Raw genomic sequence first — 27,174 nt, 5'->3', positions numbered from 1 at the left:
GTTGTAGTTAAGTGTATTGCTCATTTGTATTATCTGAACTACATAAGCCCATCTGCAAAAGCGTTCAAAATTTGACATTTATGTTTTCATGAAGTATACAACACAATGTTTCAAATATATATTTCATTCCTGGAATCACATTTGAAGTTCAGGTACACTGTTGGAAAGATCACACCAGTACCCATGCGTGACGTGAGGGCTTCAGATTTTGGGGAGCGAGCTAAAATACAAATGTATTTTCCAAGGAAGGGATCCCAATTTACACCTCCCCACTACTCTACTGACTTCTATTGGAAGGACTACTGCCCTATGGTATTTAGGTAGTTATTTAATTTTGATGCTGCATCTGTGTCTTATCATGGACTTATAGTTTTCTATCTTCTTATTTGTTAAGCTTTGGTTGGGCATACAATGAAGCTTTAATTGCATGTTTCTCTGATGATAGATTACAAAAAAAAATTATTTTTCTTCAATTCTTTTAAAAATTACAGAGGTTTGAGCTTCCCAACATTTTCTTTAAAGATGCCCCATCCTGGTATAATTGTGGAGAGGAAGGAAAGTGAAATCAGAAAGAAAAAAAAAGAATTGGAGAATGACAAAGTATAATTTGATTACTAGGGCATTCTTAATATTCCAATGCATACTTGGAAACATGTAATGTTCAATATCTTAGGTTGACTTGTATTCATTTGTATCATTGCTCAAGTTGATGTGGAAATCATACAGACTTAACTTCCCAATAAACCATGAAGGAACCCCCTGATTTTCCTTTGTAAGATCAGCTGTTAATTAGTTGTATTGATTTTTCCATGCTGGAGGGAACTTCTCCATAATAGTGGCCATTTACTTCCTCTTGCTATCTGCTATCTTAGCTGAATCACTTTACAATCTTTCAGCTGTTAGCTTCTCTTCTGTAACTTATTTCTTGGTAAACTGCAGTTTTAGATACTCTTTATCAAAGTGCTCTATCAAAATTTGATCTCCTTGCTGAATGAACTGATCTCCTATTTTAGCTGTATGACTTTAGAATCTTTCAGCTGTTAACTTCTCTACCGTAAACTATTGCTTGGTGAACTACAGTGTTAGATACCCTTATCAAAGTGCTCTATCCAGATTTATTCTCCTAACTGACCTGTTGAGTGCATTTATCAAGGCTTCTCCTTTGAGTGATGGTGAATTGCATAGTGGATATGCTTCACAGGAATCATCTCCAATTATATAAACACGTGATTAGAGCCTTCCTGATGACTTTCCTGTTTACTGCATACTTGCCTTGCTTAATGAGTCAGGTTGTCGGTACTATTTATTATATTGGCAGAATATTTATCCCAACCCTCAATTACTGCTGGCAGCCCAACTTTTTAAGAGATTCCAACTTTAATCACTTAAATTATGGTTAGCATTATTCAGGTTATGTGACAGTCCAGAGTCCCTTGGAAGATCAAGAACATTCTTTTCATTCATTAGATCTGACTTTCCATGCCAAGGAAATATATAGTTCACCTGATCCTACATTGAGACCTCTTGCTTGATCAGGTGTTTTGCCATATTAAATTTTAATTGATTGATGTAAAGTATGAAGTAGAAAAAAGACAAGGTTAATCAGACTTTAGAAAGTAAATGTAAATGTTGTAATTAGCTTTCTGTATTACAATTATGAATGCAGTAATTTCTTATAGCAATGGCAGATAGATACAGTGAGTTGGACCTGATTTAAATTTTACCACATAAATCATGCTATGAGAACTTCTTCTAGATTGGTAGTGCCTTCTTCAATTTAGACAATTCTGAATGGTCTTAAACTTGCTTGGAGTCAAGTTGATTTATGAGCTATAAAGTCAACACAAAAGCAATTGTTCTCTGTATCGAACTGAGAAGGTTGTGTATCCAAATTAAAATATAGTAGAATATTATTGTCTATTTTAGCTGCTGGAGTAGATGTCTTCTAATAGGTAAAGCCTCTTGGCCATCAATTGCATTGGATATAGTCATCACATCTATGCTCCAGCATGTAGGCCCAATAAATTTATAAATCATATGGTGTAATTATATGGTTGGGATTTGTTGTTTGACCCTTAAAAGCAGCATGTGGCATCCTTTTTTCTTTCGGAAGTCCTAGTGTGAGGTATAGAAGACACTGAGCTTGACATATCCAGTAAAGGGAACTAACTTATCAAAGATGGAATTATTTTGTGAGATAAAAGCTATATGACAGGCAAATTGACCATTTTGTTTCCTTGACCCGGTTTTCTAGGAGGCAAGTTGGTGTGTGGTGCCGTGTCATTTCTAGAGTAAGATGGATGAAATGAGAAAATGCTTTTGCTCTTTTATGATATTGGATACTCGTTAGTCTATAGAATATTATAAGCACAAGGACCAAACTCTTGTTTCATTAAAGTCGCGTTAATAGAAATTGTTAATTTTATAGGTGATTGCCGCATTTTCATAGAAAGATACAGTTTTGTCATAATAGTTTGAGTTCATTAACTGAAATACAGTTTTGATTGAAACAATAGGATAAAATATGTTATCATAATATACACTTGGTGTCCATTTGTAGTAGGCTGTTAATATTACATGAAAATTCAAAATGGTTTTGGTATGCTAATGATATTTTTCTTTTATGTTATTTTTGTAATAATATTTGTTACTATATGTTGAAAGAAGAAGAAATCGTCCAATCTTATCATTATTCAACATAAAAATACAACATAGATACACACCTATCAATCAGAATAGGCAGTTCCCTAATGAGAGAAGGTTTCCTAAACTAACTTAGGAAATATGTACATCAAAGGAAAGATACTACAACTGTAACATACAAGGAAATACAAAGAAATCAAGGAAATACAAGGAAATCAAATCAGAACCAATAAGCAGCAAGTAATCCGCTAGGAATCAGCAATGCACAACAGGAAAGAAACCACATAGGAAGGAATCCACTCGTTGATTTCTATCACTCTCCCTCAAGATGGTGAGTGTATATCATGCATTCCCATCTTGCTCAAGATCTTGGGAAAAATATGACCAGGTAAGCCTTTAGTTAAAACATCTGCCAATTGTCCACCGGTAGGAACAAAGGGAGTGCAAATCAGTCCACTCTCAAGTTTCTCCTTGATGAAATGCCTATCAACCTCCACATGTTTGGTCCTATCATGTTGAACCGGGTTGTGGGCGATACTTATAGCAGACTTGTTGTCACAATAAAGTCTCATAGGGACTAACCACTGAATTTTCAAGTTTGTTAGAATAATTTTTAGCCAAAAAAGTTCACAAATACCCAGGGCCATAGATCTAAACTCAAGTTCAACACTTGATCTTGCCACCACACTCTGTTTTTTGCTCCTCCAAGTAATAAGATTTCCACCCAAGAAGGTACAGTAACCTGAGGTTGATCTTGCCACCACGCTTTGTTTTTTGCTCCTCCAAGTAATAAGATTTCCACCCAAGAAGGTGCAGTAACCTGAGGTGGATCTTCTATCCATAAGTGACCCAGCATAATCAACATATGTGAATGATTCTAAAGACAAGTTTCCAACCCTTTTAAACAGAATATCCTTACCTGAAGACCCCTTAAGATAGTGGAGAATTTTGTACACAGCCTTGAGATGGCTTTCTCTGGGATCATGCATGAATTGGCTAGTCACACTCACGACATAGGCTATGTCTGGCCGAGTACGTGGCAAATAAATAAGTCTCCCTACTAGCCGTTGATATGCCCTTATCCACTGCCCCTACTTCTGAATCAGTCCCAATTCTATGGTCTGAGTCAATAGGTGTCTCAACTACCTTGCTACCAAGCATGTCTGTTTCAATTAAGAGATCCAGCACATATTTATGTTGGGAAATGAATATTCCTGCCTTAGACCGAGCCACTTCAATGCCTAGAAAGTATTTCAACTTCCCTATCTCCTTGATCTCAAACTCTCTTGCCAAACAACCCCTTGATTGTTCTATTCCTTCTTTGTCATCACTGGTGACTATAATGTCATCAACATACACCAAAAGAGTTGTCACCTTCCCTAAAACTGAATGGTGAACAAACAAGGTATGGTCACCTTGACTTTGCTTGTAGCCTAATACAAGGATAACCTTGGCAAACTTCTCAAACCAGGCTCTAGGGTCTGTTTCAGCCCATAGAGAGCATTTTTTAGCCTGCACACAACATTCCCAGCTTGTGTTTGCAACCCAAATTCAGGGAGGACTTCCATATAAATCTCTTCTTCTAAATCCCCATGTAAAAAGGTATTTTTTACATCAAATTGAGATAGAGGCCAATCAAACATAGTTGTTAGTGACAATAATATCCTGATAGTGTTCATCTTAGCTACCGGGGCAAAGATCTCAGGATAGTCCACTCCATATATTTGGGTATAACTCTTAGCAACCAGCCTAACTTTATATCTTTCTAGGGACCCATCTGATCTATATTTCATTGTAAACACCCACTTACACCCAATAGCCTGCTTTCCTTTGAATAGCTGAACCAATTCCTAGGTTTTGTTCTTCTCAAGTGCTGCCATCTCAACCTTTATGGCATCCTTCGAACTATCGTGACTTAATGCTTCAGACATAGTCCTTGGGATAGGAATAGAATTAATGTTGGTTAGGAAGGCTTTGTGTGTAGGGGATGGATTGGAGTAGGTAAAGAACATATGCAGGGGGTGTTTGGTATAGGCCCGAGTTCCCTTTCTGAGGGAAATTGGGATGTCAAGGTCATCAGGGTCAGGTTCAGGTTGCTGATGGGTTTGGGAAACAAGGTCTGATGTAGCTAGATCTAGACAGCTCATAGGTTGGATAGGGGTTGAAATAGGGTCAGAATCTGGACTTGGTTCATATAAATCAACATGCTCAGGTTGATGATCCGGGACTTTTCTTCTTGAATATACCTTTAGTGGACTAGAAGTAAGCTGAATATTTTCCCTATGTATTATATTTAGAGAATCCTGTGGGATATCCTTTGGATGAGGTAAAGAGCAATGAGAGGAAGAAGAAGGAAGAAACAATTCCCTATCACTGCCTCCCAAGAATTCAGTCTCACCTTGAGGATAAACATTATTGAAGTACGAACTCTCCTCCACAAAACTCACATTGGTTGAGACCAAAAAAAAATTGGACGGAGGATGGAAGCATTTATAACCCTTTTGTGTGGAGGAGTACCCAACAAAAACACATTTGAGGGCTCTAGGATCCAATTTCCCTATGTTAGGTGAGTGATTGTGAACAAAAACTAGGCAACCAAACACTTTAGGACAAAGACCATTATAAGGCATGAACCTTGGAAAAGCCTTAGAAAGGAGCTGAATTGGACTATTGGAGTCAAGGCTTCTAAAGGGTAACTTATTAATAAGATAGGTAGCTGTCAAGGCAGCTTCTCCCCAATAATATTTAGGGACATTATTGTGGAAGAGCAAGGCTCTTGTAACAGCTAGCAAATGGCAATTTTTCCTCTCAATTACCCCATTTTGCTGAGGGGTATAGACACAAGATGATTCACGAATTATACCATTCTCTTGGAAAAAATTAGATAGGGTTTGGTTGAAAAAGTCTTTAGCATTATCTGTTCTAACCCTTTTTATCTTAGCTCCAAACTGATTTTTGATCATAGTATAGAAGTTTGGAAAGATGGTGCTTACTTTTGATTTGGCCTTCAATAGATATAGCCACACCACTAGTGTGCAGTCATCTACAAACAACACAAACCACCGAGCACCTGAGAGATTAGGAACAGGGGAAGGACCCCATATATCACTATGAATTAAAGTAAAGGGAAGAGAACTTCTATTATTATTGAGAGGGAATGAAACCCTTCTATCTTTAGCAAGTTGACAAACATCACATTGGAAATCCCTAATATCTAATCCCTTGAACAAAGAGGGAAACATAAATTGAAGAACACTAAAGGATAGATGCCCTAGGCGAAAATGATGAAGCTAAAGTATATCCTTATTGGATTTAACTAAAAATGATATAGGGGGAATATGTTTCTTAGTAATTTGTCCACTAGAATCTTCAAGATGATAAAGTCTCTCCTTCACCCTAGCATGCCCAATCATCTTCCTCGAGTCATTTCCTAAAATTCACAAAAGGAGGGATAGAAGATGACGCGTGAATTAGCATTGTTAGCATAGATTCACAGCACTCTCTTTGACACTCGCACTCACCAAGACACAAATAGAATCTCTCAAATCCTCATAGCAACAAGAAATAACAAAACACAAAAATAAAATAGGCAAAACAGAAACAAGAACACCACAAGAATTATCCTGGTTCGGTCTCAAATTGAGACCTATGTCCAAACTGGCTTGGCCTTCACGTCTTCACTATCTTGAATAGGTTTGTTACATATGTTGTTGATCGTTCCTAAACAGAGTATACACAACAATACCCGCCTCACTCTTGCACACATAGCCAACACAAACCCTCTCTCGCACAAGATAGAATTTCCGCACAAAGCATAAAATGAAGTGCCTCCTAAAGTCCGCTCCCAACCCCTATTTATAAGCCATAGGTGCGGGAGTTATACAACAAAAAAATTGCCCCACAACTTGATCGTTACATAACCAACCAGTCAGCTGTCCTTCTAGAAACAATCCTTCTAGAAGCTTTATCTAACCTTTAAAACAGAACTTAAACAACACTAATTTTACATAACATTTCCTGATATCTAATTACACTAATCTAGTACAAATGTTCTAACAAAATCTCCACCCATTTGCACTTGATTAGACCTTCCTCAGGATCCTACACCCTTCCCAATGACCTGCATCTTCATTGACCAAGCTGCAAAAGCTTTAAGCAATGCTTCAATTTTGCTATAGGTACAGGCTTTGTAAAAATGTCCGCTGCATTGTCTTCCCCTGTCACTTTGGTTAGAATCACAGTTTTATTTTCAATAACTTGTCTGATAAAATGATGTCTTATGTCTATATGCTTTTTCCTTTCATGATGTGCTTGATTCTCAGACAAATGAATTGCACTTTGACTATCACACATCAAAGTGGTCTTAACCTCTACACCTAGAATCTCACTTACTAATCCCTTTAGCCGCATAGCCTCTTTAATAGCATATGAAAGTGCTATGTACTCAGCCTCGGTAGTTGATAATGCTATCACATGTTGGAACTTCATTTCCAACTAATAGTAGAGTTCCATAACCTAAAAACATAACCGGTTGTGGACCTACGTTTGTCAATATTGGCAGCACAATCAGCATCCGAATATCCTAGGATTATGGGTTGATTTTCTAGACTTTCACCACTATAAGTCAAAGCATAATCTATAGAACCTTTCAAATATTTGCACATCCACTTAATTGCTAACCAGTGAGGCTTATCTAGGTTAGCCATGAACCGGCTTATGACACTCATTCCATGTGCCAAGTCGGGTCTTGTGTAGACCATACCATACATTGAGCTGCCTACTACACTTGAGTATGGTATATGGGCCGTCTCTTTTCTCTCTTCCTCATCCCTTGGAGACTGATCTGAGGACAATTTAAAATGTGATGCAAAAGGCACACTAACTGCCTTTGCATTTGACATTCCAAATCTGGACAACAACTTTGCTAAGTATGATTTTTGTGACAGGTAGATTTTCCTATGTTGCTTATCCCTAGAAATCTCCATTCCTAGAATTTTCTTTGCCTCGCCTAATTCCTTCATCTCAAACTCAGCTTTTAGCCTTTGTTTAAGAAGCTGAATTTCACTAGTGGATTATAATAACAAATAGATAGAAATACTAGGTGTGACATGTTTAAAATATATATAGCAGTCATAGGAGCTCCTAAGGTATCCTTGGTTTATCATAATCGAATCAAATTTTCAGTATCACTATCTTGGGGACTGTTTAAGTCCATACAGTGATTTCCTAAGAAGACATACTTTCTCCACCTCTCCCTTAGCTTCAAAACCCTTTGGTTGGTCTATATAAATCCTCTCTTCAAGGTCCCCATGGAGGAAGGCAATTGTGACATCCATCTACTCCAATTTTAAATCCAATTGGACAATGATAGCTAATAGAATCCTTATTGAGGTGTGTCTCACAACTGGAGAAAACACCTCATTAAAGTCTATGCCCGAAACTTGAGTGAACCCCCTAGCTACCAACCTAGCCTTGAACCTAGGTTTAGCATTATTTCCAGCTCCTTCTTTAATCTTGAAGAGCCATTTGCAGCTATAGGTGTCAAAAGGGCCGGCCCGAGTTGGCCACGGGCTTTTAAAAGCTGGGCCACCGGGCCGGCCCTTTTACTAAAAGGGCCGGGCCCTTTTGCCATGGATAGGGCCTGGCCCGGCCCACGGCCCCCCTACAAAGGGGCCGGACCGGGCCGGGCCGGCCCATGGGCTAGAGGGCCGGGCCGGGCCCTTAGCCCACAGGGCCTAGCAGGCCCGGGCCCGGAGGGCCCGACCCTTTTTTTTTTTCTTTTTTTAAAATAATTTTTTTAAAAATAATACATATAATATATACATATATAAATATCAAAATAATACATATATAAAAATTAATTTTTTTCTTTTAAAAATATTTTCTATCTTAATTCTTAAGTTTTAAATATTATTTCATTATTTTATATTTCAAAATTCTATATGCCTTATAATTTTTCTTGTGAATTGATATGAAAAATAATGTACATATAAAAAGGAGAATGTTTATTTATAATTTAAATATATAAAAAATTTAACTTAAAAATTTTAAATAAATTGATGGTTATTATTTATATATATTGCGAAATTAAATTTTTTAGTATCCAATATCAATAATTACTAAAGAATAACAAAATTAAAAAAAAATTGAGTAAGGGCCTTACTGGCCCATAAGGGCCTCATGGGCTTGGCCCATAAGGGCCACGGGCCGGGCCGTGGGCCCAATTTCTTTGGCCCAACTCGGCCCGGGCTCGGCCCGGCCCGTTTGAACAGTAACGGGCCGGGCCAAAGCCCAGCCCATCACGGGCTGGGCCGGGCGGCCCGGCCCTTTTGACACCTCTATTTGCAGCCTATAATTCGCTGCCCTCTCGGCCTTTCAACCAATTTCTAAGTATTGTTTTTCTCAAGGGAAGCTATTTTTGACCTCATGGCTTCCGGCCATTTATCAGCATCCTTAGAGGACATTGCTTCTTCATAGGTGAGGGGTTCTTCACCTATAGTTTCAGCTGCACTAGATAGAGCATATGCAACTAGGTCAGAATAACCGTATCTTTGAGGTGGCCTACGATTTCTAAGCTGTCAGTCCCTAGCTACGCTATACCTATCTGAATTTGGTTGATTCCCTAAGCTAGAGTCTACATCACTGTCATCCTCATCCCCTTCAAATTGGGAAGATTCATGGCCCTAGTCATGGTCATCTATTGGTTTTGGTTCAGGTGAGTCTAGGAGTATTTTGGGGTAAATTAGGGCTGATTTTAGTGATCTCCACCTAGACCGACTCTATTTTGATCCTCATCATGATGTGATTTATCATTTTCTACTTTTATGGTAGAATCCTCATCAAATGTCACATCCCTTGTAACTATAGTTCTCAGTCCTTCTGGATTTAAATTCCATAGTTTATATCCTTTGACACCAGATGGATAACCTATAAACAGGTATTTCTTAGCCTTAGGCTCTAATTTGCCTTGCTTCACATGAGCATAGGCAAGGCATCTGAACACCCTAAGGTGGTCTAGGCTTGGTTTATGCCTTGTCCACCTTTCATATGGGGTTAGAAAGTTTATTGTTGTGGAGGGAGATTTGTTTATTACATGGGCTGCTGTCGTGATAGCTTTCCCCCAAAAGGATTTGGACAAATTTGCATAGGACAACATGCATCTAACCCTCTCTAAGAGGGTTTTGTTTATCCTTTCTGCAACACCATTTTGCCTAGGATTTCCGAGTGCAGTTAGGTGTCTCATAGTCCCACCATCTTTACACATTTGGTTGAAGTCCTTATTACAAAATTCTAACCCGTTATCAGTTCTTATAGCCTTATTTTCCTGCCTTTCAGGTTTTCTACCATAGTCTTCCATGCCCTAAAAGTTTCAATTGTGTTATCTTTTGACTTTAAGACATAAACCCACAGCATTTTAGAGAAGTCATCTATTACAGATAGAAAATATCTAGAGCCTCTATGAGATAGAGTTTGGGTTGGACCCCATAAGTCTGTGTGAATGTAGTCTAGAGGTTCTTTTGATGAGTGTATGGTTGTTTTACTAAATTTTACCTTTGTTGCCTTACCATATATGCAAGATTCACACTTGCCTAAACCTATGGTTTGTCCTAAATCCAATATACCTTGTTTTGTGAGCTCTTTAAGGCCCTGCTCACTGATATATGACATTCTTAAATGCCATAGGGTTACCTTAGATTTAGGGTTAGGACTTATCGATGCAGCTTCACCACATAATATGGTAGCCTGCAAAAGGTAAATTCCATTTCTTCATATACACTAAAGACCGTTTAGTTATTTTAACAACTCCTCCCTCACCCTTGAACTTTAAGCCATTTATGTCCAGCTCCCCAAGAGAAATCAAATTTCTCTTTAATTCTGGAATATACCTAATGGCAATGAGGGTTCTATGGGAGCCATCATGCAATTTTAGCCTAGTGTCTCCTATCCCTTTTACCTCACATCCATGGTCATTACCTCCATTAATGTCCTTAAAGTTTTGCAGCCAATGTCTTTTTGGAGTCATGTGAAAGGAGCAACCAGAGTCCAGGACCCACTCTTGGCTTTCTGCTCTTTCACTCACAATTAAAGCTTCAGAACTATCATAACTAGTGTCACAAAAGTTTACCCCCTCCTCCTGAACTGTCCTTCTCGGCTAGGTCCTTCTTTCTCTTTGGACACAGCCGCTTAATATGACCTTCTTATTGACAGTAATAGCATTTTATTGGGCCTTTTTCATTCCTAGACTTAGACCTTGATTTACCCCTATTTTTCTGGTCTCTTTTAGAGCTTCTTGACCTTCTTGTTAAAGCATCACCAGGGGTGGATTTACTATCCATTTTAATGCTTAATTCTTTAGAATTTAATGCCCCCATTACATCTTCTAAAGAAAGTTTGTCTCTACCGTGCTAGAGAATATCCACAAAGTTTTCATAGGACTTAGGTAATGAATAGAGAAGAACTAAGGCTTTGTCTTCATCCTCATATTTTACATCTATGTTTTCTAAATCTAAACATAGTTTGTTAAAGTCATCTAAATGTTCCTGAAGTTTTTGATGATCATGCATTTTAAGATTAAAAAACCTGGCCTTGAGGAATAACTGACTGCAAAGAGTCTTCTGAGGTACAATCTTCCAATCTTTTCCAGATTTCTGCCGCAGGCTTTAACTTTGACACCTCCCTGAGAACTTTGTCTCCAAGGCTCAGAATCAGATGGCTGTAAACAACTGGGGGAAACCCTAGTTCGTTGATGGCACCTAAGGCTCTGATACCATGTTGAAAGAGAAGAAATCGTCCAATCTTATCATTATTCAACATAAAAATACAACATATATACACACCTATCAATCAGAATAGACAATTCCCTAATGAGAGAAGGTTTCCTAAACTAACTTAGGAAATATGTACATCAAAGGAAAGATACTACAACTGTAACATACAAGGAAATCAAGTCAGCAGCAAGTAATCTGCTAGGAATCAGCAATGCATAACAGGAAAGAAACCACAATAGGAAGGAATCCACTTGTTGATTTCTAGCACTATACAAATATTGGCTGATACTAGAGTTCTCATACAAGCTAAAATCCAACACACTGTTAAGGAAAGTACATTCCAAAACACATAGTTAACTCAAAGCACGTTATGCAAACAAATTTTTAACTTCTTTTACACATATGGTATTATTGCTTTAATTAATAAGATAACGTCTTTATATTTCCTTAAGGATGTTTTTCATAAACCATTACAAAAGGGAAAGCAAAAAACTATTTAAAAAATATTTAAATACTGAAGTTCTCTTTTAAATATTTAAAAGGGAAAGCAAATAACATATGTTTTTAGTATATATCTATTAGCATAGCTCTCCTATCTTTTTTTGTATTAATAAAAATATGTTTTATATATTTTAAATTTATTTTACATAAAAAACTGCTTAACTTCACTTATCCTTCATGCACCCTTACTGTTATTTAGGCATCCTCGTGCACATGTTTTACAAAGTTATGAACTTTCTGTTCCTTTGGTTGCTCTTCTATTTTCTAAAGCTTGAATGTCTTTTTTGATTAACTTGAGCCATGCCATACCACATTTTCAGGAATTTGAGGGATATGTTCAAGCTAGATGCTGCAGAGTACATGATGTCCATCTGTGGTGATGGCAGTCTGAGGGAAGTTTCTTCTCCAGGGAAGAGTGGCAGCATTTTCTATATTTCTCATGATGATAGGTTTTTCATTAAGACTTTACGAAGATCAGAATTGAAGGTATGAACATAGGGAGGCGATTATTTGCTACCTTTTCCCATAGATTTTCCATAAGAAAAGATGGTTTTTATTGTACTTGAACTTTATTCTTAATTTATTCCCTATTTTCTAACATTTGTTTCTAGACTCATGAAGTGAACATGCATAATATCTATTATGGACATAAAAAATTCTTCCTGCTATGATTTTGGCATTTATCAGTCTAAAATGTGTGTTGCACTTTTGGCAAAAATGGATTACTATTTTGATGTGCCCCTCTTGTGAGGGGTAAAGAGAAATATGAACATTTAGATGGCAGATCCTAAAGAAAGTCAATATAATGGATAGCTTATACAGAATAAGAGTGGTAGATCCTAAAGAAAGTCAATAGAATGGATAGCTCATACAGAATAAGAGTGGTAAAACATATTCAAAGAAAGACAGAGGATATACCTTTCTTTGATGACCTGAAAATTTCTGAATCCTTTCCTATTGACACTCCAGTAGTTGACCAATTTGTCTGATATAATAGAATATACACTTTTATGGATTCTCGGAGGAAAATTGTTATGGTAAATGACTATTTTTAGATCTTATGAACTTTCATGGCTAGAGATGCAGTAAGATTAGCCATTTTTGCTCTTTTGGCTGTATGGAAAATTAATTGGGAATGAGAAACCACAGGCAAAAAAAGAAGTTTCTTTGATGCAAAACCAACGAAGGAAGAAGAGAACACCAAGAAGAAAAAAATCAGGAGAAGAAAGAATAGGAAATGAGAAGCAACAGAGAAGGAGGAGGAGAAGGAAGGAAGACAATAAGGGGAAAGAAAGAAGAAGAGGGGAAAGAGGGAAGTTCAACTCTTCCAAATATTCAACTTTCGTTCATTCTCAAAAATTATAATTTTGGAATACATCAATAAGCCATATTTATAGGCTTGACAAAATTCCTAAAACATGTAGGAACTGAAAACTGCCCTATCTACTGTGATAACTTAATACAACTGAAACTTTTCCACATAATCTATTACAATAACATATCAAGCCTTAATCCCACTATGTGACGTATAGCATAATTTATTAAAGAGATAAAATAAAATAAAATTTAATGATGATAAAATTAAGATACATTCAGATAAAATAAGAAATCCTGGTCTTCTAAACTTTCTGAAAGAATAAAATCCTAAACTAAATAGAACTCATTATCTCCATCACTTTTGCATTCAATCAATCAAATTAAATAATGATAATGAGGTGGGTATACATAATACTTTATTGGTGAAACATATGCATGTCGAGGTAACTTACTTCATAGAGGATGTGTAACTTCTTAATGACTTTAAAATCTTGTTAATTGATTTTTCCCCAAGTAGTCTTCCACTTTTCATGTTTTTGTTTAAAATAAGTGCCTTAACCTGAAAAGAAACACTGGAAAGAAGTTCAATGGGCACTTTAGACCCAAATGGTTTCTCATGCTGGGTATTGGGAAGACCCTCTTTAGTCAGGATGTTTGTTATATATTTGGAAGTTCATGTTTCCTCTGCTGTTGGCTTCGTGGCTTATGTTGCCAAGGAAGAGGGATGAAGACAAGGATGTAATTGACATACTGTAGGACATAATTTGACTTAAAATGTCTGGTAGAACCAGAATGGCAGTGACCTGTATAGAGTTAGAATGTCAAACTGAAATAGTTTGGAAGGGTTCTAATGGAGATGCTGAAATCAATTTTCATGATGTTCTTAGATTCGTCCATATCGATGTGCCTTTGAGTAATCTCTATCCATATTGGTAGGTTTTCTTTTGACTCAGTGGTATTGCTAGATGTGTTATGAGAATTAAAGAGATGTAGTTTGTCATGTATACCTGACACAGCTCTCTATAGGCATCTCTCCATTAGATCAGTTAATGTCTGATCTTATGTTGTGACCTTAGCCTTCCACTCAATCAGAATGTAATTATTCTTTCTTTCTACTGTAGCCTCAGCTTTTTGCCAGTTCAAGTAGATAATTCATCTCCATTCTCTTCTAAAATTTGTGGGGTCAGGGTTCTATTTGTTTAGAGAGGATGAAAGACAAATAAAGAATTAGAAGGCTTTATGGTCATAGAAACAAAAGGCTGTGATTAATGTGGCACTGGGTTATGGCAAAAACCTGCCCCGGGGGGGAGGAGAACCTGTCCTATTCAGACCAGGCATGTTGGTGATGTTTTTAATGAATTGTAGACAATATCTGAACTCTTGTCTGTTTATAGAATTGGTGAAAGGTGAACCATACTCTTAATTGGTAAACAGTAAACTGTTCCATTATTGACTGGAAAAGAATTATTGTGGCTATTATTGGTTGTTGCTTTTCTCCTTAAGGGGGTAAAAATTTGTTCTTCCTTTTATTTTTCCTCTCATGTTTGCTTGCTCACGTTACCTTCTATGGATCGGTTCGTGTTACATACTTTGCTTAGGTATTTATCTTTCATCCTCTTTTATTCCATTGGAAGACTATGAAGTTAGATATTCATTTCATGGTAGTAATCAGCTGATATTGCTTTATTATGCTCTATAGGTTCTACTCAAGATGCTGCCTAGATATTATTATCATGTAAAAGATCATGAGAACACATTGATAACAAAATTTTTTGGGATACATAGAATAAGACTGAGAGGTGGAAAAAAGGTATCTGTTAATCCATACAGTTCCTTTTTCTCTGTAATGCTGTAACTTTTTACTTTGTGATCAGCACAAATTTATGTGACTCATTCCATCTTTAGGTACACTTTGTAGTAACGGGGAATATGTTCTACACCGAATTGCGAATACATCGTCGTTTTGATTTGAAGGGCTCAACACAAGGAAGAATCACAAATCAGGATGATAAGATTGATGAGAGCACCACCTTGAAAGATGGTGACCTAGAATATGAATTTCAAATGGACAAGTTACTGCGAGAGTCACTTTTTGAGTAGGTTTCATTCTTTTACAGTATTTGATCTCTGCAACTTGACTGCTCATTCGAGGTAATTGATAAGGGGTGGGTCTAAATGATAAAATTTCAATCAGAAAGTCAAAAGATTCATAACTGCCCAAAGCCAGTGTCACCTCTGAGATAGATCTAGTAATATCAAGAGATATCTTATCATCCATGTTGCTACTTTTACGTCCTTTTTATTTTCTTATTTTCCAAATATAGATCTGTATAAGAGACAGTTCTAAAAAGTACCAATGTGGGACTGCTTTTTGGAGCCAGTTATAGTGCTTTCTTTAATTCAATATAATTTTTATATTTTGGGGCATTCATATAAATTTGCGAAATATTCCTTTTCAGCATTTAGTACTTGGTTGGGGGTAAGATATGTGTTTGAAGAGTCTGGCGTCACTTGTATGTCTCATAAACACCATATTTGTCCTAAAAATTTAAATGTTTCAGAAACATGAATTTTATGTATTTTGATGCCCATGGACATGAGATTAGATGCATCCAACATATACCTTCTGACCTCATAACTGTACTAGTCTTTTCATATGGTGATTCTCTGATATTGGATGTTCTCTGTTCATCTTAGATGCATGCTGCATGATGGATGTACCATCTATCTGCATGTGTAAGAGTAGAGTATCTGATGAAAGAAGGAACTTTTCTCAAAAGCCAGTGGGAATTTTTGTGCTCATATAATGGATCATTGAAATGATCATTGGATCATTTCAATGAACTCAGAAATCAGAATTGCATCATAGAGGAAAGAATGATCGGTGTGATTCTAGGTGAAAGAAGGGAGAGGGATTATTGGATATAACCATTAAATAGGAGAGATATTGAACTTCTTAGAAGTCATCAGATTTCATTGATTATTAGAAAAGACAGGAGAAGGCTAAGAATTTTTAACTTTCTTTATATTTTGGCAATCTGGGATTCTTTCATTCTATTTTTCTTGTTTGATCATATTATTGTTGGAATTTCAGAGACATTGGTAGTTATGAAGTTAACGAACAAAAGCTGTAAAAAGAAAAAAAAACATGAATGTGAAGGCTGTAACTTCATTATTTTTATTCATATCATCATGCCTTTAAATAGATAATACATGTCAACTGAATAACAAGAAAATAGGATTTACTGTTGGACTTAAATTTAAAAACAACGAAATTATCTCAACCCACTAAATCAGTAAACAAAATGAAAGACCCAATCATAATTGACAATTTTGACCCAATCCACCCACTAAATCAGCAACTTTGAATCAATATTCAACAATTATATTAGTTGGTAATGTTGTAATTTGAGGGCATTTATTTAGGGAGGATTTTCTCTACTTCCTCAGGTAAATCTCTATACTTCATATCTTGGTATTGTAGTTGAGTAGACCTCAAACTTTCATGCGGAATTCAGATGTCATTTTGGGCATGAGCTCTGGTTATTTCTTGGTAGAAGAGCACTGTAAGCTTGCATGCATCCCAAATTTTAGTCCAGGTCGTCTGTGGAGAGTTATCAAACCTCTCAATCATAAGAAGCTGGATCCTTAGAGAATTTACTCTTCCCTACCTATAAGAATTTAACATTTTGTATAATTTATTTCAAGCTTTTCAGTCCTGCATAAAGAGATACAGAATTAAGGTGAGACTACAAATAAAGTTTGAGATCAGTGTTTGAAGCTAAAAGCATCCAATTCAACTTAACAGAGTCAAACTCAATACAAGTTCCTCAACCAAATTTGAAACTTTCTTTTCTAAATCCTGTGTGGGTTTATTAGTTTATTTCAATCTGTGATGACACCATATCACTGTAGTGGGATGCAGATAGTATGTTGTAGGTTTGATGTCAAAGGATTTGAAAGATCTTGTCTTGAGCACACATTTTCAACTTGGGACGTACCTTCAATTTTTGTCATTTTGGGATGAAGGAAGCCTGTTTCTTCCGAGCCCTATTTTTTCTCTACTTTATGATTTTTTCACTTAACTTATGTTTTAATTTATTTTTTCATTATAGTTTAGTTACTTTTGATAAAATAAATATGCACCTTGCATCTTAGATATGCATTTGCATACCACAGAACTGTGGTACATATTAGTTTTTGTGCATATAGCTTTTTCTGCTTTCTAATATAGTTTTGTTTCCTCCTCCTTTGCAGGCAACTCAATGTAGACTGCACGTTCTTGGAATCTCAACAGATAATTGATTACAGCCTTCTGTTAGGATTGCATTTTAGAGCTCCTGACCAACTGAGCGCCCCCTTAGAACCCCCTGATGCACTGCATAAGCATGAAACCTTGCCTGGAGATGATGGTGGATACCCCTTTTTCTCTGTCTTCATATTTTCCTAGAAGTTATCGTTACTCTGCATTTTAATAGTGCTCTCTAATTGCTTTTGTCCTCTCTATCTTTTAGTTCTTTAATGGTCTCTACTTCCTTTAGGTGCAATATTGCCAGAGATCTCAATTCCTCCAAGGGGTCTGCTCCTAGTTATTCATGAACCCAACTGTGTCAGCACTGCACCAGGTACCCACACTAGAGGAAATACTCTCAGAGCTCTCTCTGTAGGGGACAAGGAAGTTGATCTTATCCTGCCTGGCACAGTGAGGTAGCTTACTTTATTATTATATTTTTTTTCTTATTGATTTTATCATCAGTTTTATTATTTTACATAAGTTTAGGCACCAGAAAAGATGATGCTTTAGGCTCTGTTTCCATCATGGTCATGGTGGAGGAAAAGGAAAATAAGATGCAAAAAAGAAAGGGTCCTTTTTCCTAACTGCTTTCCGTAACAATTTTTCTTTCTTTTTTCTGTTGTTTTCTTTATCTCTCTTTGCGAATTATTAAATTATTGCAAAGCATTGAGCAGTCACTGGATCCTTAGAAACTGGAATCAGACAAGAAAAGGTTGCAGTGGAGAGTTACAGAAATATATATTTTTGGTTTTTATTTCCAACTATCTCAATTCATGCCCACATCTTCTATAAAGCCATCAACATTTCTGCATGATCTATTAAATTTCTGTTACATGTTTTCCATAGCCACAAATTTGGTAATTGGGATCCAATAAACTGGTTTACGACCAAAGCAATGTTTAACGCCAATATTTGCACTAATTTGATCAGGTTACGGGTCCAATTAGGAGCAAACATGCCAGCTTTGGCTCATCGCAAGCTTAAACAGGATGGAACTGATTCAGAAGAAGTAGAACTTTTTGAGGTCTATGATGTTGTTCTCTACCTTGGCATAATTGATATATTGCAGAAGTACAACATGAAGAAGAAGCTAGAGCACGCCTATAAATCACTGCTCTATAACCCTATGACAATATCTTGTGTTGAGCCCAAGCTGTATTCCAGGCGCTTCATCAGTTTTCTGGAGAGAGTTTTTCCGGCCCCTGAACAACCTTGAAGCAGAACATCTTTGTTTTTGTGCTGGCTAATTGGCATTGCTTAGAAGGTACAGTTTTCATTTTTGCTTGAACCACTTATAATTCTTTACGCTTCCAGTGCAAATCAATGTTGTGGATATATCATTATAAGCGTGTCTCTTGATTTAGTCTGTATGGTAAAGTTTGACTTGTATCCAATTCTTTTGACTTGATATAGAGAAATAAAGCTGCACTTGTTTCTTGATTGTCATTGGTCACTTTGCTTCTTACTTCTCCTTACTTGCTGCTCTTTGCTGGTGGTTCTGTTCTTCGCAGCTTATTTTATATTAAAAAAAAAAGATAAAACTACATATATATATGTGTATATATATTTATATATAACTCATATCGATTTCTCATGAGCTTTGTGGGAATAGGTGTTGTTCATGTCACATCTTGATGAATAACTACACTAGTTATCTTCTCTCTATTCTTTTTTATTTAGCAAAAGATGTTCCTTTCTATTGTTTTTTATAATAGTTTTAGATCATATAGGTTTAAAAGAGAGAATTTACAATTTTAGTATTATGTATACGATTTTTGGTAATGCAAAAAGTGTAAATATATATCTATATATATATCCTGAAATTAGTTTGCTTTATTATTTTCTTTTTGCTAAATAAAAAATTCAATTTTGAACTTTTAAATTTTGTGTTTTCAATGTTTACGAAGTCAAAATGTTAATAACCAAAAAGAAGATCTAAAAGCATGAACTTTAAATGCTTTGTGCTGAAAAGAAAGATCTTTCCAAAATGACCCCTTAATTGGCATATTACAAATTAGAAATGCTAAATTGCTAATATCGCAGCCTTCATTAATGGATAGAATGGTGGATGCATACGGCCAACAGAGCTCTGAATCTTTTGTATGGGGTTAACTTTCGGAAATTGGCATTTAGACGGCGTCAAGGGATTGACAAATCTGGGAGAGAAGATTTGATTTACAAAATGGGTTCTGGTAAACGACTAAACTACCCAGCCAGTACCCACGGACTCTCATTAACTCAACTCTAAGATGACCTAATTTTTAGTTCTTTGCGACACTCTCTGGAATCTCACAAGCTCTCTGCCGATTTGTGGATTGTTTGATTTTGGTCACTGGATTGTGTTGATTAATACTTGGTGCTCCAATTTTAATTTGCTTAGGACTGGATTGTGCTAATAATAGTAATAATAATATCATCCTTGATGTTCAAAGTTGGAGGCTTTCTTGCTCATCAGTTGGCGAGGATGGATGCGTGATGCCGGGTGTGCGGTGGCCTCTTTGATGGATTGGTTGCTGTTAGCTTTCTGTATTCTTGCTTCCGCCTGCTTTTTCGAAGTTTGGTATGTTAAATGGTGCGGATGCCTTGCAGTGCTTCGCTCAGGTCTGGAGTTTGTTGACCATCTAATTTCTATTGGGCTACGATGATGCATGGTACACTGGAAGTGGCTTCGATTGAATATTGCTTTGCATCTTTGTTTTGGTTGTAGTTAGGGATGGGCTTGGTTAGGGGCTGCTGTTGCAGCAGTTTTGATGTATAGGTTGTGTTGCTGGATGCTGATACTGACACCACCTCTTTATTTAATTAAAGTCTTCTCATTTTTTGTTTTATCAAAAACAAAAGAACATGGTTTATTTGGAATTGTTTGGTCGCTTAGTATGAAAAAAAGTTGTGCGCTATCCAGCTGTTAAGAGAACGAGAGTTTGTGGGCAACTAACTAATAATCTTAGCTAGTAGTGACCAGTGCAGTGCTCATGTCATATTAACTGAGATAACACACGGGGGCTACCTCACCTGCCAACATGTGTTACCAACAGTCACTTGAAATTGCAAAAGCCACTTCACAACTGTGAAATTGAATGCACCCATTAACCAATTTCACAAAAAAACAAAAAAGAAGAAAAAACTATCATTTCAAGCCAATCGCAAAAGACACTTTGGGGCGGGATTTGTTCTTGCCCAATAACTTCATCTGGTTTGCTCGTTCTTCCTCCTCTTGCTGCTTCTTCCTCCGCATGGCCTCTTCTTTCTGTCTTTGCAGCTCTTCCAGTTCCCAATACCGTTCTTCCTCCCTCCTTTGCTGTTCGTGAGCTTCCCTTCTCTGAGCTTCTTCCACCTTCCTCCTGTTTTCTTGAAGCATTCTTTCCAGCTCTTCTTTCTCTTTCCGTGCTTGTTCCTTCACATACCACCACACCCACACACACAAAATCTCCATTATTTATTTATTTATTTTCCCAGTGCATTTGCAGGATAATATTATTATTAATAACCCCTCCTCTCTTCGCAAATCCAAGTCATTGTCAAATAAAAGATTTAAGAAGGAAAAGAATGTGGCATATGAAGGGCTTCAAGGGACTTGCCTCTCTTTGTTTTGCGGCAATAAGTGTAGCTTCCTTCTCTTTCTCAAGCTGAGCTGCAACTTCATCAAGAAGTTTCTTTCGACCTTCCTCCAATCGCCTCTGTACATCCAGCCTGATATCCTCAGAGTTCAGGCTCTCTTCAACTTTCTTCCCTATTGCTTCTTCCACTCTTTTTGTAGTTTCTTCTTCTACAAGTTTCATTTCTGCCTCCTGTTGACGCCTGATAAAACAGGAGGGAAGTTAAGCAGGAAACGGCCACTGACAACTCAGCAGGAAAATACAGCATTTTCAATTCCAGAAATGCTTTTAAAGCAGGGTAACAATAAAACTGAACCAGCAAACAATATAAGAAATTTCTTCCTTTTTCCTCTCTTCTTATTTTACATAATGAGTGACAAACTAACCTCCATGACGACAAACGCAAAAATTATATGCTCATGCTTTTAAGGCATACCTCTAACCGATTCCTGATCCAAACAAATGAGTTTCAAAACTGGTGAACAGTAGATAAACGAGGCATCCAATTGATCATCAAATATAACAAGTTGATATATAGCAGTATCTTCCTTCAAAAAAGCCTGTAGAGAAGACTGTCAAATAACCTGTTGCAGTTTTTAAACTGATCACCACAAAACTTCAATTCTTGAACAGAGTCTTGTCAGAGCAAAATTCTAAATTGACTAAAATATATATCATAGTTTTTTGCTTATTAAGCTCAGATCTCAGAAACCAAATGACAAAAAACCAGTGTGATTAAACTGTTGGTGCAGTTAGGTTCCATGAAAACACTTGAGCTACATTTGGCTTGAGGAAAAGATGGAAAGAAAGATAGGAAGTCAAAAGCACGAAAGAATAAAGCAGCTTCCCTTGATCAATTGGATATACATGAGTACAACAGGGAAACAAGGAGGGGAAAAGAAATCCTCTTGTGCCCACAAACATCAAATTGAGCAGAAGAGAGAAGGAAGAGGGTTCATTTCCTAGTGAAACAAGAACGAAACTTTTTCCCTGCAATCTCTGGTTAATTTTTTCACGATAGTTTTTGAAAATTCCATTAAATCCATTTCCTTCCTCCTTCCCTTCTGCTAAACCAAACAACCAATTTATTCAATAGGGATGCTGATTTCAATACTCCTCTCATTTCATACTTTGCACCCTTTACACTAACCATGGCACTATAGCACTAAAGTTTTGACACAAATGAACAAGAAGGCTGCAACTTTGGCGGTAGGAGAAGTTCAAGGTTTAATTTGCATTGGAACCAAACGGGTCAACAGACTCCAGCGGGCAACCTATCCCAAGCCCAAATAGAATTCATTTTCTTTTTTCAATCCCATGCTTATCCAGGCTAGTGGTCTCCATCTCTACGATTTAAAAATTTCCTAAGCATGCATATAAATATAAGTAAAACAATCCAAAAATATTTTTATTCCTTAGTAATGAGGAATAAATTGCAAAAACAATTTCAAAATGCTTTTTCGCCCCTTAGAGCATCAAAACAAAGCAAGAGAGTTTGAAGATGTCAGTGAGTCAGCCATAAGCACAATTAGTACAGCAGATTAAGTTTCACCACAATCAACACCAAGGTTGACACCAAGTGACCAACATTAAGGATCTACAAGAAGCAGAGGAGCAATCCTGTTCACAGCTTTGATGCCAAGGTTTAAGGTTTACAAGAGCAGCGCTATCCTGTTCAATAATAGCCTCGATGCCAAGATTGTGGGTTTGCAACTACAGGAGGTATCCAGTTCAACAGCCATGATGACTTCAGGCCACTTTTCATCAATGCCTTTATACAAGCCAAAATACGGAAATGTAGCAAATGAAAGAATAGCTAGAAAGATAAAAGACTTCTACCATCTAAAATATATATGGCATTTAAAACACTATCTCAAAATTTGGATACTTGCAAGAGATATTAAAAAAACAAAATCCAATAAAGACAATAGGTTAATCCTGCAAGAAGAATTGCGTAGGCATAATGCTTAAGGGCTTATTTGGTATTACTATGCTTTAAAAGCACAGTTGTTTTTATTAGAAGTTTTAGAAAAGCCTAGTTAAGCACAACTTTGCTTTTAAAGTACAATTGCTTCTTATAAAAAAGCAAATTTAGCTGTTCAAGAGCAAAAGCAAGGGACCCCATGCTTTAAATTAAAAAGCAATGCATAATTATGCCACTTCCCAAAACAACTCAATATTTTTAATTTCAATTAATTTTAAATTTATTTTTATATATGTATATGTGCATATATAAAAAATAATATTCTTCTAACATTTTCCTTTTTTATTAATTTTTTATTTATAAGAATGGCATCATTTATTTATTTATCATATACATGAAAAAGAATATTACAGATAATTTAGGCTCCATTTGTTCCAATGCAAAATATTTTACATTGAGAAATATTTTTTTACAGATTTTCCACATTATTTTTATTTTATTTCTCTACATTTAGGTTGCATTCTTGATTTTTTAAAACAAAAGATCTACCTTCAAATCCATAGCAATACTAGTTTTTCATATGTAAAAAATATTTTATATACAAAATAATTTATATAAAAAAGCTAAACACTTGAAGATCTAACAATATTTTGTGTGCATACAGGTAATTTCTTTTCAAAATACTACAAATTGAGTTTGTCTCAAAATAAAAAATTAATTACAAAAATTTTTTTAGGTATGTAACTTTTTACGTATTGATATAGAATGTTTTTTGCTAAAAATATTTTACTCCAATACGAGTGAACATCATTATAGTGGTTATTTAGAGCTCATTGAGCTTAGCTTAAATCATATGAGCTTATAAGTTCTAAGAGCTTATTTGCTAATAAGCTGTTAAAAGAGTTTGCCAAGAAAAGCTTATTAATTTGAGTAAATTGGACATTTACTACATCAACACCAGTTTATTTTACGGTTGTTTATAAGCTACCAAAAAAATAAAACTATAGGGTACCAGCTAATCAAACAAGCTGTTGGAAGAACTTATAAGCTAGATGGCTTATCAACCCTTCATGATTTGCCAAGCAGGTAGAAAAACTTTTAGCTCTCTAAGAACTTATAGTTCCCTTTGACCAAAATTTAAGCAAAGCTAAACACCATCTAAATATACTAGTGTCTTCTTTAGTCACTTTAGATCTCTACAACACATCAACAAAATATTAACCAAACATTTATTATTTGTTTTTAGCATTAACAAACACAACATCACACTCAGTTACCAAACACTACTTTTGACAGCACTCCTTTCACGGAACAGCAAAGCAGCCACAGCACAGCGCAGCACAACACATAATTACCAAACAGGCCTCAAGTCTAATATCTTCTTTTTTTTTTAACATTTTTAGCACATGTTGCTCAACCTGAATCCTATCTCCCTGACTAGTTGAGAGTACAAAAGTTCCCACGCCCCAAAACAAAAAACCAAGCTCACTACCCTATTTGACTGCAATTTCGATGATTTATTCTCAACTGGACTCCAATGATAACATCAAGCTACACTTCTTACAATCAGAAGCCTACGACAGCAATTTCCAAACTATGCACAGAATAACAAAAAAATGATCCTTTACTTCGATAACAATAAATGGATCCTTTACTTCAATAACCTGAAGTCAACACCTATCTTTAAAATTTAGAAGCCTATCTCTCAAGTTACATCTATCCAATGATATCTTTACCTCAGATGCGTTGGAGTTAACCTAGTAAAAGGGAATAAGCGTGTAGGAAAGAACAAAACAGTTGAAGCTGCAGGGAGATTGAAATGTTGATTTCTCACAGAAATAGAAGTTTACCTTCTCCATATAAGTTAAAATATATAAAATGACAAAACATAGATGAATCTAAACATAAATGTGTTATGAGAGAATGCAAAAGCAAGGTGCTACACATGGTGCATTATCTATAATGCAAGTCCAAGAAAGCTGGAATAAGTGTGATCTATGTACTTTAGTGCACAAAACCATAGAATAAGGATAGAAACAAGCGTATTATATTATAACAACGTAAAAAGAGAAAAGGAAATAAAAGAAAAAATATCAGAATAGGGATTAAAAACAATTGATATACCTTTTCTTCTCTTCCTCTTCTTTTCTCAGTTTTTCACTGGCATTTTTGCGCTCTGTTGATCCACTACTTGGACTGGGAGAATTACTTATAGGAGACAAGGAAGTACTAATACTTCTCTGTCTCCTATAACGCCTTGGAGTTGGAGAGCGACTTTTGCGTCTTCTTGGAGTTGGTGAACGAGTTTTGCGATGTCTGGCAGAAATTGAACGACTTCTTCGTCTGTGGAATTACATATAAGTTACTGAGCGGCAGCCAAAATCTTGGGAACCATAGATTATACATTGTGCATCACGCCAACCCATCATCTAGCACAATAAGTACAGAAGCATGTACAGTTACCTCAAACATTGCTATGACCAAACTGGGTGCTCCCACTTTTATCACATGACACCGCTAAATGATCGAGCAACAAAAGGACACCCATCGGCACCCATCACCTGCTCAATTCCTATTTGAAGGGAAGCAACTGCCTCTTCTTAAATTTTTAGGAAAAGAAACTTGATCTATCTCACTTGTCTACTGTCCCTGATGTTACACTACAAGTGTCTCTCTTAAGTGTATTTCCACTATACAGGTCAAAAATGCAACACTCCCCAAAATTCATCAGATAGCACCACAGCTACTACTTACAAACTGAATAGCATGATCATCAGATTGAGCAAAAAATGGCCAACACTTGTAGAAAGCATGATGGTTGTCAACTGTAAGCACAGTCAAGGAAATCAAAAACTCTCAAGCCAGCATATGTCATAAGCAATACCAAGAGTACATGATTATCCACGCCCAAGTGCTATAAAAAAGTGAAAACAAAGAAGAGAATAAAATGCTTAACGCTATGTGAGGAGATTGCATCCAATACTGTTATTTCCATCCCTCGAGAAACTCAAATTTGACAAAACATTTAATGCCAGTGCTCCAGTTTCCTTGCGGATTTAAATACTGCTCCCAATTCTAGATAAACCACAACTAAATGCACACCAGTGGTACAGATCCCTGGGAAATTAAAGCTTCGCTGCCACTTTATTTAACGATGATGACAAACATCCGAGGAGACACCAGGAAAACCAATAAAATAGGCACCAGTAGTATGGTCAATCTTATGCATCAGATTAAGATATTAACAAGTAACACTTTAATTAGAAACCGAAACCAGTGTGAACCCAGATGAGGTAAACTCTGGGCTAAGTCAAATAATCTCCTGCCAATCTGAATTATATGAACCGTTCAATAGAAATCACTGTAGAGAAACGACAAAATATCTGTTAACCTGAAAGATCGAAAACGTACGATTGACCAGAAAGCATCGCAATCCTACTCCACCGTAGGATACGGACTTTAAATCAATACATACAGAGAGAAGGATCTTTAAAGCAATCGGGTATCACCTGCTGTAAGAATATGGAGATCGGCTTCTATCTCTTCGGCTTCTCCTGCTATACCTGTGCCCCACAGGAGAGGGCGACCGCGAGTACCTCCGCCTGTACGACGGCGACCTCGACAGATCCCTATTTCTTCCCATCCCTCTTATCTTCTCCACCAGCACAAGTAGCGATTATTTCACAGGGGCAGTATCACCTGCAAAATCAAGCTTCCGTGAGGATCCCGCTCCCGGAACAATTATCGAGAAAAATACACGCCCCTGTTTCCTTGGCGTTGTTAACGAATATGCATGTTTAAAAAATATAGCTTGGATTTTCCCCGGGGACCAGGGAAAAAAGGACTCTTTTTACCTGGAAGTGAGAAGGGGAAGGGGAAGGCTAAGATCTGTGAACGGAGATATTGTTTTCATAGACAGAAATTCTAAACCCTATAGAGAGCTGACGATCGGAAATTGGGTGTGCCGATGTCTGGACGGCGACGGAGAACTGGGAGGGTAGGGTTATGGTCTCTTCTGTGTCCAAACAGCGGCCAGAGGAGGTCGACGGAGGAGGAGAGAGATAACGAGAGACTTACATGTAACAAACAATTAACCTAGACCCCGCCCCCCCACTCCTTGTCCTTCCTTCC

The 27,174-nt window shown here is 36.6% G+C and overlaps 2 protein-coding genes across 8 annotated transcripts in view; one reads left to right on the top strand and one right to left on the bottom strand.

The window, feature by feature from the left end:
• Window positions 1-20,729, top strand: part of LOC127802707 (phosphatidylinositol 4-phosphate 5-kinase 8-like) — a 22,878-nt gene extending 2,149 nt beyond the window's left edge. For 2 of the 6 annotated variants that reach the window (XM_052338689.1, XM_052338685.1), the window contains exons 5-11: window positions 153-320; window positions 12,233-12,398; window positions 14,929-15,039; window positions 15,135-15,325; window positions 17,487-17,641; window positions 17,771-17,936; window positions 18,454-18,969. In XM_052338689.1, coding sequence (XP_052194649.1) covers window positions 153-320; window positions 12,233-12,398; window positions 14,929-15,039; window positions 15,135-15,325; window positions 17,487-17,641; window positions 17,771-17,936; window positions 18,454-18,739 — 1,243 coding nt within the window. In that variant the 3' untranslated portion in view covers window positions 18,740-18,969. Of the gene's footprint in view, window positions 1-152; window positions 321-12,232; window positions 12,399-14,928; window positions 15,040-15,134; window positions 15,326-17,486; window positions 17,642-17,770; window positions 17,937-18,453; window positions 18,970-19,903 lie in introns of those variants that run through there. The other 4 variants (XM_052338687.1, XM_052338686.1, XM_052338688.1 and 1 more) reach the window with 4 other exon arrangements.
• LOC127802708 (uncharacterized protein At1g10890) lies at window positions 20,569-27,174 on the bottom strand. 2 transcript variants are annotated; one of them, XM_052338691.1, is made up of 5 exons: window positions 26,898-27,174; window positions 26,553-26,742; window positions 25,168-25,386; window positions 21,102-21,321; window positions 20,569-20,917 (listed from the first exon to the last, which is right to left on the bottom strand). In XM_052338691.1, exons 2-5 carry the CDS (start codon window positions 26,684-26,686, stop codon window positions 20,651-20,653), a joined length of 840 nt encoding a protein of 279 aa, XP_052194651.1. In that variant the 5' UTR covers window positions 26,687-26,742; window positions 26,898-27,174; the 3' UTR covers window positions 20,569-20,650. The 2 variants fall into 2 exon arrangements, with proteins under 2 accessions (XP_052194651.1, XP_052194652.1); XM_052338692.1 differs by having other exon boundaries at window positions 27,121-27,174.

The sequence above is a fragment of the Diospyros lotus genome, chromosome 5 (assembly GCF_014633365.1).
Source record: "Diospyros lotus cultivar Yz01 chromosome 5, ASM1463336v1, whole genome shotgun sequence".
In the NCBI taxonomy this organism is placed as follows: domain Eukaryota; kingdom Viridiplantae; phylum Streptophyta; class Magnoliopsida; order Ericales; family Ebenaceae; genus Diospyros; species Diospyros lotus.
This window is presented reverse-complemented; position numbering and strand designations above follow the sequence as displayed.

Coding starts and splice junctions, on each gene's coding strand:
- LOC127802708 (XM_052338691.1), bottom strand. CDS start 26,686: ATGGGAAGAAATAGGGATCTGTCGAGGTCGCCGTCGTACAGGCGGAGG. Junction 21,322..25,167: donor GAAGAGGAAGAGAAGAAAAG/GTATATCAATTG, acceptor CTGTTTTATCAG/GCGTCAACAGGAGGCAGAAA. Junction 20,918..21,101: donor TTGCCGCAAAACAAAGAGAG/GCAAGTCCCTTG, acceptor TGGTATGTGAAG/GAACAAGCACGGAAAGAGAA.